Consider the following 15,046-nt stretch of genomic DNA (forward strand, 5'->3'; position numbering starts at 1 on the left):
ATATAAGCGTTTTTTGGGGTGTGCCGCTTGTCTATGAATTAACATAACTTTTTTCCTATTGCATATTTTGACTTAGAATTTTCCAAAAAACTTCTTCATAAATTATATTTTATTGTAGTGTTCGTTACATTTATAAACTAAAAAGTTTGTCACTCAACTTTTTTAAATAAACATGAAACTAACGAAATATGATGACAAATCGTTTAAAAATTAACAACTCCTTTTTTAATGTGTTTAAACATTTTGGGCAAATTTCATTGTTATCTACATACTTCAAAGATGACACAGTAAAATTTTCAAAAGGAAATATTTACAGCGACCAAAGATACAGCGATATAAATCTGAAAAATCATCAAAATTGATTTTTGACATTTTTGTATAAAATTTGATTTTTGAACATGTTCCACCAACTCTAGATAAAAATAATCTTCATATTCGGATTCAGCGACCTCGAAAACATAAAAATAGACCAAAATTGGTCATTCACCTTAAATTTGATTTTCGTGGTCGGAATAACGGTTGATGCCGCTCACCTAATATTTAAATAGAAAAGTATTGCTTTTATTATTGTATTCCTATGAGAATTCGAGAATCTGGTCAAGTTTGGAGCGCTATAAAACCTAGATAATAAATAAAATTAAACAACTTTATAGTGAAAATTGTTCATTGAAAAATCCTCTACAAAATCGCTATGATGTTATTTTATTGTGAAATGAACGGAAAAAAGTTATAACCTCCAAACTTGTTTGTTGGTCACTTGACGATAAAAAGTAATAGATATAAAATTGTAGAAAATTTAATGTGCTACATTTTATGTGTAATTAAATTTTCTGTAGGATTGTTAGTTTAGGAGATACAGCGCGAAAGCCCTTTGCACCCCTTTTTCTAATATGGCGGCCGGGGGACAAAGGTGACGATCCCAAAAACATGAACTTAAGCTTCTACTGAACCCCCCTACACATTAAAAAAATAAAATTGACTCCTCTAAGAAATGCAACCCTAAATGTAACATTTCAATGGACTACTGACTACTAGATATTTTATTGAAGGTAAAAAAAATTCAGCATGAGATTTTTCTTTGAAAACAAGGAGTATTTATTCTAAAAAACACGAATATCTTGGAAACTCTGGATTTTTTTTAACAAATTGGTAATTAAAAACATATTAAACTATTTTTTACTAAGTCTCATCAAAATTGAATAACTTTTACATAAATGAATAATACAAAACGAAAGCATCGAAAAAAATACGGTTTTCTCCATTTTTCTCGGTAATTTTAAGATTTTATTTAGAACTTTCGAATTGGAAATTTTTTTATCTACCATTTTTCATCATAAAACTTTAGATAACATTTTTTTTACGTTTTAGCCAATTTGCTTGGTCTAAAGCAGAAGTATAAAAAGAAGACTATTAATAAAAAATCCTTCCTATTACAAAGATTAGAAAGAGTTACATTCTACAGTCTACTCGTAATCTAAAAGGTCTTGATCTTAAATGAAGAAACAATAACACATATTTACTGTTAAGAACCAAAAAACTATTTTTGTGCTAGATTCAATTAAAATACACATTATTCTAATTGCATCTAGCCAAAATTGCGGAACATCTACATATTTCTACAACTATAATTAGTAAACAAATTTAGTGGTTGATGCAATAAAACCATTTGTGGTTTTCAAAGCACTAATTGCTTTCTGATGTTTAAGTTTATAAATAACGGTACATCAATATAGGTAGATACTTTGAACAATTTACATAGAAAGTTTGTTTATTGTATGTACAGTCACAGCACCGGCACAAAATTCCGCCATTGAAAATTTTTAATTAAGTTTGACAATTTATGACTTTATTATTTGTAATCCGATTTTCAAAGTTCTTGCATCAGTTTGTAGGTACATGTATTATCATTTGTTATTATTCCGGTAAAAAAAATGCTTTTGCGTAGATGGCATTATATGGAGGGTGATGGCATTATATGATTGCTAACTTTAAAAAATTCTGTGGAAAAATTGGAGGGCTGAATTTGTTTTTTTTTGTTTCACATTCCTTTCATATTATCTCGGAGGCATCTCTAAGATTTTGTTTTTTGTATTATCCGAATAATTTTCTTGTAAAAGTTGTAAATAATAACACTGCTTTGAAGGTTTACTTAACTAAAAATATCAAAGGCACTAAAATTAACAACACATGACAAAATTAACAACAAAACAATTCAAAAGCGGGTATGTCCACCTCTCGCAGCAACGACGCTCGCAATCTGTTTGGCATTGAATAAATAAGATGTGTTATCCTTGCCTGGGGAATAGCCCGATACTCCTCTACCAGGGCCATAACTGCCCAAGCAGCACAATAAAAACATTTTAGTTTTATTTAAGGTTTATAAAGGTTTGATTGTGGTAAATAGGAAGATAATGGTTTTAAAGTTACCTTGTAGATATACTGCCAGAACTTTAAAACTGTTAAGCATTTTTCACTAGTTTTAAAGTATCTAATAAGAGTATCATATAAGACTAATTAACCGTAATAGGTAATTTGTCTTATTGTAATTTTAAAATGGTTTATTCTCAGTTCACTTTAAAACTAATCAGTTTTATGAAGAACTTCCGGACTGTTTGGTTTTATTAGATTCTAGTTTGTTACCTTTTAGTTTTATTGCAGTTTTAAAGATTCTCCTAATATGACTAATAAAACCTATTATTAAAACTACCTGATCCCAAGTCTATTATGTCAGTAAAACATATGCCTTAAAACTATTTTTTTAGTTGTAGTTTTAGTTTTCTTTAAAGTTGCTTTCTTAAAAACAACTAGTAGGCTATATTAAAACCAAACGCTCTTAAGTGAATCAATTTGTTTATCGTAAAGACTAAACTATTCTTCTTGTTAGAAACAATAAAACTAAACTTATCCCCTCTTCTTTCATGTCCAAAATGATTGGCCATTTGTTTTAGAGCGAAACAGTGGTGTAGTGTGTTGTAAAAGTGGAAGTACAGTTAGTAAGGAAGAAATAAGTAGCAAGTACTTAAAATATAAACGAACTGCTCATTTCAAAAGAAAAATACAACACACACGGCACTACGACGCCTCGATTTTAGGTTAGATTCACATTAAAACCGAGTGGCATTATTGACAGCAGCATTAAAACTAAATGGTTTTAATTCCAAGGCTACCTTGCTTTTATGTAGGATATATGCTCTTGGGAAGGTACAAAATAAAACCATTTGATCTTAACAATTCTCTGTCGATCGACCAAATAGTGTTATTTGGGTTTCGGCCATATTGCTTTCTGGAGATGCTGAAAGCCATGATAGATTACAATATAAGGCTTCCACAAAAACTATAAATACCTAAGCATCCTAAAGACATAAATTCGATTTATTTTAACATTAAACATTAAAATTGTAGATAAAATTATTTTTATTTCAAATTAATATTTTTCGGATTTAATTTTTTTTTATGATTTAATTTTTTTTATTTTATTTATTTTTTAATCGCCAAAAGTCAGAAATTTTAGGGCGCGTGAGTTATTTAGACCTATTTTTGTTAACATTATCAATAAAGTTGGGTGCGCAAGTGTTTTTCTACCTTGACAGTCAGAAATAACCAAGTACTTTTTATTATTTTATAGTTACAAATACATACCTATCTACCTCTCATAACACATGTAAAAATTTGTTGACCTATATGGAGTAAAGGGTTTAAAGAATCATTTAACATGGTAAATTGTCTTTAAAAGTCTCCATTTAAGAAACTTTTTAAGTTTGCTATAAAACTGCCTGCACTTATAGTGTCTTTTAACATGGTTTTAAAAGCACCTTCACAACAGCTTTAAAACCAGTTGCTTAAGAAAACAAAGTTTTAAGAAGGATTTTATTTTTGGTTTTATTGACCTCTTTCAGAGTGGGCCCTTTTATGCTGAAAGCGGTTTAAGTGCAACCTTAAGGTTTACTTAAAAACCAAACGGTTTTAATTTTAGTTTTATTCTACAGTTTTAAAGCATCCTTAAAAGACTTAATAAACCCGTTCGGTGCTACTTGGGTGGTCATAACATTTAAATGCTCGATACGATTGAGATCTGGGCTGCAGACGGGCTATTCTAACCTTATAAATCCAACCTCTATTTAAGATATTTATGTTTATGAGTCAATCAGTGTTTTTATTTACAAACAATTGTGCAGCACTTACAAGAAAGCAGATATTCGGATAATTCCAAAAACAACATCTTAGCGATGCCTCCGGGATAATGCGAAATAACTTTGGACCAGCTCTTCAATTTTTCCACAGAATTTTTTAAAGTTAGGAGAAAATACAACGATTCCATTCAACCCCGTGTAATGCCATCTAAGCCATCTAAGCAAAATGTTTTTGTTACCGGAATAATAACAAACGATATCAATACATGTACCTTCAAACTGATGTAAGAAGTAAGAATCTTGAAAATCGGAATACAAATAATAAAGTTATAAATTGTCAAACTTAATCAAAAATTTTCAGTGGCGGTATTTTGTGCCGGTGAGTGTAGATACGCCAAAAAAAACGTGGTTCTCAAACTGTATCAATTTGTTATTACTAGCGAGGTAGTTATCAAAGCCTTAACTTATTGATTATTTGTTTATTGCAATATGTGATTGCACTTAAAAAAACAGTAAACAATGTTATAAAAAATAAGAAAATAAGGTAGTATCGATCAGTAAACAATATTCAATGACGTGTAATCTAAAAGTTGTGTCAGGGGCTTGTCATTTTCTGTCCGTAGTAAAATAGCTTTGCGGATTTCCTCGTTAGTGCAGTCCTCAAAGATTGGATCTTTTGATCTCTAAAAACGAGACGAACAAGCTAAATTTTACCGAGAATGTCAAATTTGGCACTAGAAGAAGCCCGGGGGTAATAGCCACTCTTACCTCCGGGCTTCCCCCTAAAACGTTGATTTGCCTAGAATCTGTATGCCGTAGAAAAAAATAGCTTCAAACAAGAAATGTAGCCGAGATGATTTTGAACAAATATGTGTATTAGCTAACATCTGCTAACTTGGGGACCAATCACAACCTTATTTTATGTAAGATGCTACTAGAACGTCCACGACGAAGCAGAAAATCCCCAATGTTCATTGAAAAATACAATATAGAGTCGCTAGCAACAGAAAGTACAAAACTCCTTTATGAGAACAGGATTACCAGCAAACTAAAAGAGATCGACTTACAACCAGAATGGGGAGTGGAAGATACCTGGCAAAAAATTTAGAAATGCATCAACAAATCAGCAGAAGAAGCGATTGGAAAGCGGAAAATTAACACACCAAACCGTGGTTTTGTCAAGAGGTAAAAGAACTCTCTGAATTAAAACGCAAATGCTACCTGAGATATAAAAGCACACAATCGGAAGAAGCTCTCGCAGAATATGTCCAAGTAAGAAACGAAGTAAACGCAAGAATAAAATCAATCAAAAGAGAACATTGAGCTAAATTCACTAGCGACATGGACTACGACCTATATGGTGCCCAAAAGAAAGTATGGAAAATGTTCGGAACAGGGAAAAACCAGTTAACGAGTTCGTGCAGACCAAGGGAGTACCTATAGAGACATGGCAACAGCATTTTAAAGAGATATATGATGCTGAAGAAACGCTGAATATAAAAATGAATACGAAACATATATAAGTGCTACAATCAATGACGAAGAGGTAGAAGCAAAGATCAAGAAGCTAAAAAACAGAAAATCACCTGAAACGGATGGTATACCGTATACCCAATGAACTTTTAAAATATGGAGGCCCTGAACTTGCAAGTAAACTGTCGCAACTTTTTAAAAAAATCTTAAACGAAACAGAAACACAAGAGGAATGGCATAAGAGCATCACAATCCCCATATTTAAAAAAGGACAAAAAACTTGCCCACACAACTACAGAGGAATAACCCTCTTAAATACAACGATGAAACTTTTCACGGGTATTCTTAAGGACAAATTGGAAAGACAAATCACTAATGCTGAAGAACAACAAGGTTTTACAAAGGGGCGATCTATAACAGACGCAGTATTTATAATAAAACAAATAAAAGAAAAAGCTACAGAGTTCGGCATGCCATCGTGTTTGCTTCATTGATCTGACGAAGGCGTTTGACAGAATTCGCCTGGGAGATTCTAAATATATTAATAGAAAATGAAACACCGACCAGCATAACAATGATAGTCCATAACTTAAATAACAACAACGTAACCAAAGTTAGAGCAGAAGACCAGTTCATTGAAAATATTCCAACACCGGGAGGAATTAGACAAGGAGTTAAACCCCTTCTTGTTTAACCTACTCATGGGCAAAATTATAAACAAAGTAACATCTCTTAATCTCGGATATAGAATGGGCAACAAAAGAATTGGTATGGTGTGTTACGCAGCTGATGCAGCAATTATTGCTGAATCAGAAGATGATCTTCAGAGACAGCTCTTTCAGTTCTTTCAAGTAAGCCGCCAACTAAATATGAACATTTCTACCAACAAAACTAAATGTATGACAATAGCAAAATATCCGCTCAGATGCAAGTTAGTGGTTGAGAACAACCCCATAGAACAGGTGATGCAATTCAGATATCTGGAAATAGATATATCAAGCACTCACGACCCAGTAAAGGACCTGAGGAGTCAGATCAACAAAGCATGCATCTGCATTGTCAGGATGTCTGCGGGAGATAGTCTGGTCAAATCCGTATATGCGCACAGATAGTAAAATTAGAATCTACAAGACTTGCATACGACCGATCATGACATATGGCATAGAAGTGCGCGAAGACACCAACAAAACGAAACCGATGCTAAGAGTTGCCAAAATGAAAACCCTAAGAACAATAGTGGGGAAAACAAGAAGAGACAGAGTAAGAAATACGGACATTAGAGAGCAATGCAAAATTCAAGATATTGTAAGATGGGGAAGGCAGCGCAAGAGGATGTGGTACAACCATGTAAGACGAATGGATGAGAATAGACTCACAAAAATTGCCCTAGAAAACAACCCGCCCGGTTCAAGACCCCCCGGAAGACCACCTAAAAGATGGAGGGATAGTTGGCAATCTACCTCCCAGGAAATTAACTAGAAGCAGCTTCAGAATTAAACAGATCGAAAGATCTCCAAGAAGTAAAAGAAGAAGAAGAGAAGATGCTTATTAGCACTTTTTGTGTAAAATGAACCATTCTCCCAGAGACAACGCTTGAATCGACCCGCAATTTTGCATGTCAGTTACGCCAGCGAAATCAATTTTTTAAATATCTCGAGATCTTTTGATCAGAGTGTCCTATCGACAAAAATCAAAATGCGTTTTAAGGTGAAGATGCTTTCTTAGCCAGACAGTTTTTAAACTGTCTTTAAGTTTAAGTCTTTAAATTTTTTCTATATAAATGTTAAAATTGAATAATTCAAATGGATTTTAAACAAAAGAGAAAAAACTGTAATTTTACTAAATTTTAGTCTAGAGTCTAGAGTAACACTACTAAAAGTCCAATCTATGGTTAATAATGTTAAATGATTTTATAGTGTGTAATAGCTATTTGTATAACAAGGGAGGAAAGTGTAACTTTTCCTCCCGAGAATGAAGTTTACTGCCCGACGCGTAGCGGAGGGCAGTAATCATTCAAGGGAGGAAAAGGCACTTTACTCCCATGTTATACATATGGGTTTTCCACCTTCCTCAAATAACAAGTAATTTTTTCATTTTTACTTAATTTATTTATGTAACTAACCAACAAAATTTATTAGAACTAAAACAACAAGTAGGTACAATATAACTGTCAACTGTCAAATATAAGTCAAATTATTAATGTAAACATTGTTAAATCAAAATAACAATTTACTGTTTTTTACCATTCTGCAAAATACAGGATGTTTTATAAATAAACGTTAAAATGTATAGATACTTCGTAATAGAAAATAGATATTATACAGGGCGTCAATAAGTTATATTTCATGAATGAAATACCATGACGTCACTTTTACTTTTCCTCCCTAGGGAGGAAAAATATTTTCCTCCCTAGGGAGGAAAAGTACAACTTTGCTCCCTACAATCAGGTCCGGAAAAGTATACTTTCGGTAGAGGTAGGTGGAAAATATGTTTTCCACCTACCTCTACCGAAAGTATACTTTTCCGGACCTGATTGTAGGGAGCAAAGTTGTACTTTTCCTCCCTAGGGATGAAAATATTTTTCCTCCCTAGGGAGGAAATGTAAAAGTGACGTCATGGTATTTCATTCATGAAATATAACTTATTGACGCCCTGTACAATATCTATTTTCTATTACGTAAGTATCTATACATTTTAACGTTTATTTATAAAACACCCTATATTTTGCAGAATGGTAAAAAACAGTAAATTATTATTTTGATTTAACAATGTTTCCATTAATATTTGACTTATATTTGACAGTTGACAGTTATATTGTACCTACTTGTTAGTTTTAGTTTTAATAAATTTTGTTGGTTAGTTACATAAATAAATTAAGTAAAAATAAAAAAATGACTTGTTATTCATTTGAGGAAGGTGGAAAAACCATATGTATAACATGGGAGTAAAGTGTCTTTTCCTCACTTGAATGATTACTGCCCTCCGTAATGCGTCGGGCAGTAAACGTCATTCTCGGGAGGAAAAGTATCACTTTCCTCCCTTGTTATATAAATAGCTATTCAACTGTCTTCACACAAATAACCAAGAACATAATATACAATATTGTTATTATTACAATGACAAAATGTTAATCATTTGTAGTTTCTGTAATTGGGTAATCCCTGGGGATTCTCCGAGAGATTACAGCTGTTATTTGAATAAGATTAATATGTAAATAATGGCATGAGCAATCAAGGCTTTGAACACACGAATAACCTATATTAAATAAAATAAAAATTCAGTTCAAGTAATGAAGCTTAAAATAGGACAAAACCTCGCAATTTTTACAGAATGGATCGATTTGCTTGAAAATTTGAAAATAAGTAGTGCAAGAATCAAAATCTAATGATGCCGAAAGGCGCTTTTACCATGAGCGTGGTTGCCACTCCATCTCGGGGGTGGAAATTTTTTATTATATTTTGACCGCAAAAGTTGGTAGAATCATTCATTTTAAGCAAAAAACGTTCTATACATTTTTTTGATAAAATTAATTGTTTCGATTTATTCGCTATCGAAAGTGTTAGTTTTATATCAAAAAAATCAATGCTTTTAATAAGTCTTCTGCTAATAACTCCAAAAGTTTTCGTTTTATCAAAACAACTTTACTTAACAAAAATGTACCTTTAAAAAAAATAAACAAAACCGTTTTTTATACCGTTTATAACCGTTTATAAGACCAACAGTAGTCGAGCTATACTTTATTATATGTTAGCTCTTCTTCGTCAAATGCTAAAATTGTTTCAAAGTAAAAAGACGGGAAAGCTATGCTTTTTTCGAGGATAACTTATTCAAACTAATTTAAAGTATATAAAAATATCTATCTCCAGAAATAAAAAAACTCTCTAGCTTAAAAATTAAATTACATAATGAAAAGAATGTCAGTCCCTATTTTTTTCAGCAAAAAAGTGATCGGAAGCAACCTCCTAATCACCACCCTAAATAGAATTAGTTATTGACCTTATGTGGTCTTCTTTATTTATGTATTATTAATAGGTACTAGATGTTTGACCGGCTTAGAATGATTAGTTTTTTAAAAAAAATGGAGTTAAAAGCGAATAACGAATTTTTTTAGTTTGGGAAAAAATGGCCTTTTCTTCAGAATAGAAAGATTATCATCAGAGATACGAAAAAATGTTTAAATATGAAATTGTAGCTCATTTAATTCCCAAGAACCTGGTTTGCGAACATTTCTTCTACTGCAAAAATTGAGTGAACTATTGACAATTAAAACTTATAATGACATGCAAAAACCACCTTTACCAACCCTTTCAAAGTCATCTCTTTTGCGACTGATGATTTTAAAAAGATTTAATATTAATAGGCTTATAGATCTTATAAAAACCTACAAAATTATTTAACAAATTATTAATAGATTCTAGAAGTTTGACTGGTTTAGAATGATTAGTTTTTAAAAAACTGGAGTTAAAAGCGAAAAACGAATTTTTGTAGTTTGGTAAAAACTACCATTTTCTTCAGAATGGAAAGATTAGCATCAGAGATACGAAACAGCTATTTGTATAACAAGGGAGGAAAGTGCTACTTTTCCTCCCGAGAATGAAGTTTACTGCCCGACGCGTAGCGGAGGGCAGTAATCATGTTCAAATTAATAACAAGTCATTTTTCATTTTTACTTAATTTATTTATGTAACTAACCAACAAAATTTATTAAAACTAAAACTAACAAGTAGGTACAAGGACGGATCCAGGGAGGGGGCCATGGGGGCCATGGCCCCCTCCGAGAATATAAAAAATAGAAATTTAAATATTTGCAGTTCAAATGTTTTTAGTTTCAAACACATATATGTAAAAAAGCAGGGGATAAATATGTCTTCTGAACTAGAATTGAACAAAAGCATTAACGGAAGCTTCAAGAAGGACATAGGATGTTTTGTAAATCAAAATGTTGATAATTTTACAAAGTGCCAATTGTTAGAATGACCTTGGCAGCCAAAATCGTATGAATTTGCATATTCTGTACATATAAAGAATAAAAAAGAAATAAAGAGTTAGACTTGGGTCACCAGCACTTAGAACAAAGTTGGTTGGTACTTTCGCACATTCAAAAGGGATTGTTTTGCAAGTATTGCGTTTTATTTTTCTAATGAAAAATATGGTCACAATAAAGGGATAACAGCCCAAAGCCTTATTACGAAACCTTTTCGCCAAACTCATGGGCAATGACGGAGCCATACAAACCCATGAAAAAACATCATACCACAAGGAGTGTGACGCTTATGAGAACATAATCACACAAAAATCAAGACAGAGGGAAACAATGCCGGACAGGAGAAGCATTGGGAAAATAGTATTAAACTTGCTGAAGGAACTGCCCTTTGATCCGAAGAAATGTGTAGGAATCGGCATTCACTTAATAACGATAAGGTTTGAATGTCTTTATGGCACTCAAAAGTGTGTGAAAAGTACCTTAAAATTCACTCTTGTAACCCTAATTTTTAAAAATTACCCCCAGACCACCTGGTACCCCTCCCCAAAAAGTTCATGGCCCCTCCCGAAAATCGGTCCTGGATCCGCCCTTGAGTAGGTACCTACAATATAACTGTCAACTGTCAAATATAAGTGAAATTATTAATGTAAACATTGTTAAATCAAAATAACAATTTACTGCTTTTTACCATTCTGCCAAATACAGGGTGTTTTATAAATAAACGTTAAAACGTATAGATACTTACGTAATAGAAAATAAATATTGTACAGGGCTTCAATAATTTATATTTCATGAATGAAATACCATGACGTCACTTTTACTTTTCCTCCCTACGGAGGAAAAGTAGGAACTTTGCTCCCTACAATCAGGTCCGGAAAAGTATACTTTCGGTAGAGGTAGGTGGAAAAAATGTTTAAATATGAAATTGTAGGATATTTAATTCCCAAGAACTTGGTTTGAAAAAATTTTTTCTACAGCAAAAATTGAGTGAATCGTAAATGAGTACATATATATTCTTTGATGAAATATAATTGGTTTTAAGTGTGTCATATTGTTTTATAACTTAAGGAAATACAATGTCATAAAATTTCTTTTATGTATGTTTTTAAAAGGTGTAGGTTTATGTTTATGAGCATCATATTTATTATTAGATATTCAAATTGTGTAACAGGTTTCGCATAAATTTTGTAAAATAAAATAAAGATAAACATGGTATTAGGTGTTTGTCCAAAAGGGAGAATGGGCATCTAATAAGGGGATGGAAAGTCTTTAGAGCTATATTAACATTTTTAATTATAGAACTAACACCACAAAAGCAGAACAAAAAGGTTAGTTCTGTAATAAATAAGAGCAAAGCAAAATACATAATAAAACCAACATAATTTGTTATATTATGATAACAAGGGATGTGAATGGTGAATAATGTTTTGGCTTCAAATGCTTCAAATGAAGCATTTTATGTCTGGTTACACCAACAGATCTTAAGCTTAAGGCATGCCTTAAGCTCAGCTTACGAAACATATGCGTTCCACCATTGAGTCTTAGATCAATTTTCAGCTTGCCACAATGTATTGTCACGTGGATTGCATTTTAAATTTTGTCTCAGTTAAGATGTGCATACATAAACATCGCAAATTATGGTGCAATGTAAGTGAGGCTTAAAGCGGCCCTATCCATAAGCTCAGCTGGGCTAAGCTGGTATTTAAGATTTGTTGGTGCAACCAGGCATTAGTGTATTAATGAAGCAATTGGCATTGAGGATCTACTTCATTGCTGCATGTCTCTGTCTTTCTTAACCTTTCAGAGTTAACGTGCGGACTATGATTCTGCTTGTCTAAATATTTGTTGATTTCTGACGATTAATTACGATCTCGGTCGTGGCATGCTCGCTAGCTTCAAGTGAGGGGATACTCTATTCAGTACTGTTGTGAGAATTGTCTTAGTGCGTTTAGTTCTGCTGCTATATTGACTTGCGGAACGTGAGTCCGCACGTTATACAAGTTGTCACAAATCTTCAGGTAAGATTCAATTTTAAAATGTTTTGTTTTTAGAGTAAATATAAATATATTTGTGTAATTTATAATTGGAAGTGATCTATTGATTACGTTTGCTGTATATTTGATTGATATAAACTTATTTTTGTTACAGATTTTTTAAGATGAGTTTCGAAAAGCAACTAGCATATCTTGAAAAGCTGCATGCAGAATTTCTCTCTGATTCTGAGCCAGAAGCTGAACCTGACGATGATGATGCTAGTTTCTAAGGAGGTTATGAAGAAGTACAGGACCACGATACCGACATGGAAGAAGACATTGAGGAGAGAATCTTAGAATCTCCGAAGACAGCAGCGAAGATTGACTTATTTCCGTTCATTCATGTATCTACTTTGCGCAGCTCAAACATTTGTTTTTTATTTAGTCATTGTTTAGTTTCTTAGAGATAATTGTTTTGTATTTTTTTAATCTAGGTTTTTGTGATTTATAGGACTCAAAATGTGAAAAGGATATATCCGTTCACTTTTATTTTTGAAGCCTGAGTTTAAGTGCAAGTTATAATAAATTGAGAAGTTCTCAGACCTTTTTTCCGAAAATATTGGTTTTTTGGACCTTTTCTGGATGTGCGGACTGTGAGTCCGCACGTTAGACTTTATGTACCATCATGCCACGTTATCTCTGAAAGGTTAATGGTGTCAAGTATTGGACTGTGAATAAAATTTATCTTAATTGCTTTGAGGCTTTCGAAATGTGGTGCTATAGAAGAATTTTAAAAGTTTCTTGGGTGGAGAAGAAACTCCACAATACTAGAACGTCTCAGCAAGACTACTAGGATTATTAAAAGCATAAAGAAGAGAAAGCTGGAGGATTTAGGAAATGTAATGAGAGGTCCCAAATATAGCATGCTATAAAATATTATGCAATGGGAAATAGCAGACAAACACAGTCCAGGGCGAAGAAGAACTTGTGAGATTGGTATGATGGTGTTGATACAAGCATGCTATTTAGGGTGGCAGTGAATAAAATTAACACATTCAGGGACATGACTGCATATGCAGACACTTATAAAGAAACATGACTGTGTAAAGATGAAGATGTGTCCACAAATGTGTTAAGGTGGCTTTGATGGTAACAAACGTTCTGAAAGGACATGGTACACGAAGAAGAATGAAGAATGTGGGGGACCATTTATTTCTTGAGGATCCTTAAGTAATGGCATTGCACTAAGGATTGAAGGATTTAGAAAAATGAGTGAGAAGTACATTAAACTATAATATACTTTGTGAATGAGGGGATCAATCAGAGACAACAAGAAAATGGCATAATATAATAGCAAATTACTATTAAAAAAAACTAAAAGCTACCTACAGGTCTGGTTTTTACTTGTTTTATTAAATAAAAATTATTTAGATTTAGCATCAAACACTTACATCTGATAACGATAATTGCCAATATAGGTATTTCTTGCAGATAATTTAAGATAAGCAAATTTTATGTTTTTAAGGTAAAAATCATTTTGTTAAGATGTTTTAAATAAAATACAAATTTATTCGCTAACCTTGATGGCCTAGTAAAACTACTTTTCCAACTATATGTTTCATTTTCCACCAACATCAGTTTTTTAGCACCAACACAAAAAACCCCCTGCACTACAAAATTTGTTTCTACACTTTCTGTTGTTTACGTAAATCAGATGGTGGTATTTTTCTGTAATGACAGTTCCTATAGGGCTTTTCATTCACAATTCACAGTCATTTGTTTCGAGCTTCTGTCATGTGTCACATAATATTAATTTATCTACGTCGTACGTTATTGGTATGTACCAATGATACAAACCAAAGACGTATGACGTAGATATATTAATATTATGTGACACATGACAGAAGCTCGAAACAAATGACAATCGATGAAAAGCCCTATTTCCAAATATTCCAATGCTCATGCGCAGTGCAGTATCGTTCATCTCAATGGCTTATAGTACTAGAGCCAGCAACCTTAGATAAGAAATTCGTGTTAGTAAGAATCATTAGACATAAATATAATTGGCTATAATCTATGATAAAAATTGAAATAGCAGACATTGATATAAGTTCTTCTTGGAATTATCTTTTTTTCGAAATATTCCTAATGAGCCATTGTTGAATTAGTAAGTATAGCAAAGACGAATAGAACTATCCGTGGTTCTTCATCCGAAACATAAAAACCTAAAACGTGCAGTAAAAGTAAAGCTTAACATTAACAAGACCTTAATAAAACCGATTTTGAAATATATCTACATAATATAAGGCTGACATGGACTTTATGCCAAAACAATGAGAGACTACCTGGTATATTTATTTTATTGAGAACAGGAGAAGAAAATACTTCGAAAGATTTTTAGGGCTATACCTAAATGAAAATGATTATGGCGTGGCATACCTAGAACCAGATGTGAAATTTATTAAGATGCAGAGAGTAAGATGGGC

The 15,046-nt window shown here is 32.6% G+C and overlaps 1 protein-coding gene across 1 annotated transcript in view; it reads right to left on the minus strand.

The window, feature by feature from the left end:
* Positions 1–14,307, minus strand: part of LOC114326881 (ras-related protein Rab-4B-like) — a 133,273-nt gene extending 118,966 nt beyond the window's left edge. Inside the window, exon 1 of the mRNA XM_050648842.1 lies at positions 14,140–14,307. Coding sequence (XP_050504799.1) covers positions 14,140–14,182 — 43 coding nt within the window. The 5' untranslated portion in view covers positions 14,183–14,307. The remainder of the gene's footprint in view (positions 1–14,139) is intronic.
* Between the last annotated feature and the right edge of the window lie 739 nt (positions 14,308–15,046).

Source organism: Diabrotica virgifera, chromosome 4 (assembly GCF_917563875.1).
Source record: "Diabrotica virgifera virgifera chromosome 4, PGI_DIABVI_V3a".
Classification (NCBI taxonomy): domain Eukaryota; kingdom Metazoa; phylum Arthropoda; class Insecta; order Coleoptera; family Chrysomelidae; genus Diabrotica; species Diabrotica virgifera.